The sequence below is a fragment of the Sinocyclocheilus grahami genome, unplaced genomic scaffold, assembly GCF_001515645.1.
Source record: "Sinocyclocheilus grahami isolate Dianchi unplaced genomic scaffold, SAMN03320097.WGS_v1.1 scaffold613.1, whole genome shotgun sequence".
Taxonomy (NCBI): Eukaryota; Metazoa; Chordata; class Actinopteri; order Cypriniformes; family Cyprinidae; genus Sinocyclocheilus; species Sinocyclocheilus grahami.
The window spans coordinates 302,795-306,664 of NW_015505792.1; the positions used below are offsets into that span (position 1 = coordinate 302,795).

Sequence of the window (3,870 nt, forward strand, 5' to 3'; positions counted from 1 at the left end):
TGTGTGTGTGTGTGTGTGTGTGTGTCAGAGGTTTAGTGTGTGTGTGTGTGTGTGATAGTTATAGTGTGTGTGTGTGTGTGTGTGTTAGTGTGATAGTACGTGTGTGTGTGTGTGTTTGTGTTTGTGTTCGTGTGTGTATATATATAGTACATGTGAGTGTGTGTATACAGTACGTGTGTGTGTGTGTGTTTGTGTTCATGTGTGTATATATATATATAGTACGTGTGTGTGTGTGTGTGTACAGTACGTGTGTGTGTGTGTTTGTGTGTGTGTGTGTGTGTGTGTACAGTACGCATGTGTGTGTGAGGTTGATGTGAGTGTTGATATTGTGCTGTAGGTGGTTTGCTGCTTTTCTCGGCTCTGAACGGAAACCACAGAGACAAATTACCAGAAACAAGCCGGTAACTAATAATAAACAATCAAAGACACGAACGGCTGATTAAAACTGAGCTCTGAGATCTCTGTAGTTAGGCTCTGCACACACACACTCACTAAACCTATGACACACACACACACTCACTATACCTATACTTGCAGAACGCAAGCTTCTAGAGGCACATAACTCTGAAGTAATGAATTTAGGTAAATGAGTGCAGAGCCAGTGGTGGTTTTGTAGACAAACAATAATGTCTTGAATTTAATGCGAGCAGCTACTGGTAGCCAGTGCAAACTGATGAACAGAGGTGTGACATGCGTTCTTTTCAGGCTCATTAAAGATTAATCTTGCAGCGCACACACACATGTACTGTATAGACACACACACACACACTCACTAAACCTATGACACACACACACACTCACACACACACCCACTCACTAAACCTATGACACACACACACACACTCACTAAACCTATGACACACACACACACACTTATGCTGAACATATAATTAGTCCTGTGTTTCGTTGTTCTCAGCAGGAGTTACAGATGATTGTTCAGCGCTCTCATATAGAGTTACTGATCGTTCATTTAGTGATACAGTTAAAATCACTAGAACACATTTCTCAATATTTAAGTCACTTTTTAAATGTAAATGTTTCACGTGTTTTCATTACAGCACAACGTTATTCCTGAGAATCCAATGAAAAGACTAACACTGTGTAGGTGTTCAGTTTTTGTAGTATTTCTTTGTTTAGATCTGTAATATATGTCACTCTGGTATTACTGTAGGAACAGATCAGAGCTGGGTAATATTGAGTTTTGTATTATGCAGGAGTTGAACTCAAGTTGATCAGGATTGTAAAGAGCATGTAAACAGGTCTGTAGCTTCGTTGAGTTTTGCTGTGTTTGTGTCGGAGTGAGAGAAGAGTTCATGTCATTTGAAAGATGTCTTCATTGAATGTATTTTGTGCCGAAGCGATGATAAATGATCCAGTTTATCCACACAGACGCTGTTAGGAGAGTTTTAGTCAAACTGACCTGAGTGTTGGGAAACAGAGCCTATAGATTGTAAAAAACTCAAATAAAATCCTTTGTTCTGTGATGACCCTTTAAAGAACTGACAGCGCCGCTATTAGTAAAGACAGACTTTATTTATTTGAAGCATCAACACAAGCGACAAACACCTACATTTACAGGAGCGTGAAATCAAATGACAGATTAAAGATGAACAGTTCTCTGTTCTTCTGCTGATATCTTCAGGTCAGACAGATTGCTTGTTCTTGTTTTTGCGCTGCGCATGCAGAGTGCTGTACTCGTCCGTACGCGTGTTCAGCGGCTAAACAACATACAAACACACAGATAATACATGAACCAGTGTAATTACCAACTTTAATTATCTGCATTTAATCTGAACTCATGCCTTTAATATGATGATCGTCTTGGGAGTCCCTTTCCTAAATAGTATTGGGTATTATATCTTTCTATCTCTCTCTCTCTCTCTCTCTCTCTCTATATATATATATATTATGCATATGTACATTTAATTTTTTTTTGAATTTTTATGTATTCTTCTATGTATACAGACCCAATTTATACTGTAAAAAATTTAAATATTATTATTTTTTATTTTTTTAGAATTTGCATTTTTGATTATCTTTAGTTTCTATTAATATATTAATACAATAATGTCATTTTTTCCCTACCTACCATTATCAGAAACACAATAATTAGACTGTAAATAAAATAAACAATTAGATGTATAATTTCAGACCAGTATTTGGAAAGCAGAATGAAACCCTTTCAGTTTCCGGATATATTTTAACTGATTTATTGTTATTATTACACTACAATTTTCTGAATATTTTCACAGACCTCATATATATATATATATATATGTGTGTGTGTCCCTGCAGCACAGAAGCAGTGTTGAGTCGCTGGGGGATATTTGTAGCAATAGCCAACAATACATTGTATGGGTCACAATTATACATTTCTCTTTTATGCCAAAAATCATTAGGATATTAAGTAAAGATCATGTTCCATGAAGATATTTGTACATTTCCTACCGTAAATATATCAAAACTTAATGTTTGATTAGTAATATGCATTGCTAAGCACTTCATTTGAACAACTTTAAAGATGATTTTCTCAATATTTAGATTTTTTTGCTCCCTCAGATTCCAGATTTTCTAATAGTTGTATGTCAACCAAATATTGGTTTTGTGGTCCAGGGTCACATATATAGTTTAATAACATTTCCCTGTTTTTATAGACTGAATTGTATCACAGCAGGTAAAGTGTGTCAAACGCTGGTGTGAATCTTCACTCGTACCTGATAAGTGTCTCCTCCTGACGGAGTGTGATTACTGATCAGAGCCTGTTTGTCAGAGGCTGAAGAGAGAAACACAGACAGATGAACCAGTGAATCCTGATTGCATTATAATGTAATCATCGTGAATCCTGATTCACTGATATTGATGATGATCGTGACGCACCTTTATTCCCCTGATAACTGCCTCTGGTTGTGGGTTGAGCGCAGATGGTGTAAATGGCCCATCCGATCAGAGCGGTCGCTATTACATCGGCCACGAGAACAGTGAACACAGCCCCAATGTCCAGCTCGATCAGATTCTCACTGCCTGCACACACACACACACACACACATCCACACACACACACACACACACACCACACGCACACAAAAACACCAACACCCCACAACCAACACACAACACACACACACACACACACACACCACACGCACACACACACCGATGCATTATAAAAGTGTTCATAATGTACATCATAATGCATTCTATCCTTTCTTAACTCTAAACACATTTAAAATTCATTATGATTTCTTGTTACATCTAAAATCAAGTTTGAATGCAGATTATGTAACAGTAAATAGAAAAGCATTGTAACATTATAAATGTTGTTACAAACATTCATGAGATCATTATAAAGTGCATTACAAGGCATAATTAATGCATTAAAAACGTAATACTTTTATAATGTATTACATGTAAAGCTGAGCTGCAGAAGACAAAGTAATACATTTCAGATGAAATCTGTCAGAATCTGCTGTAATTCTGTGTAGCTAAGTTTATTGACTGTCATTAAAGGAAAACAGACAGCAAATACCAAGGCTTGTCACGAGTTTTCACTCAAGTGCTGATAATTAATTTGTATGTATTTGATATTAAATCAGAGGGAAAAGGGTGTGGGCCGAGTCTCAGTGGACGTGTCCGGCTCTGCCACATATAAAGTTTACTCACTCAGGATTTTTACTAGGGCATTTGGACAGGTGTCATCACTACACTCATCACTTAGAGAAGATTTACACTGGTGGAGTCCAGAATTATCATAATTCAACTGTATTGTGTCTCCGTCATCAAATGTTCCACCTTTACATTTCAGAAGCATGTTCTGTTCTTCAAAAGAGATCTCTGGCTTCTTCTGATTATCTGCAAAGTTAACATTAGATC

At 37.0% G+C, this 3,870-nt stretch overlaps 1 protein-coding gene across 1 annotated transcript in view; it reads right to left on the reverse strand.

Moving 5' to 3' along the window:
* Positions 1-1,529: 1,529 nt before the first annotated feature.
* The window catches only part of LOC107557647 (T-cell surface glycoprotein CD3 delta chain-like), a 3,643-nt gene continuing 1,302 nt past the window's right edge, over positions 1,530-3,870 (reverse strand). Inside the window, exons 4-7 of the mRNA XM_016241126.1 lie at positions 3,661-3,849; positions 2,878-3,021; positions 2,715-2,773; positions 1,530-1,718 (exon numbers count right to left, since the gene is read on the reverse strand). Coding sequence (XP_016096612.1) covers positions 1,644-1,718; positions 2,715-2,773; positions 2,878-3,021; positions 3,661-3,849 — 467 coding nt within the window. The 3' untranslated portion in view covers positions 1,530-1,643. The remainder of the gene's footprint in view (positions 1,719-2,714; positions 2,774-2,877; positions 3,022-3,660; positions 3,850-3,870) is intronic.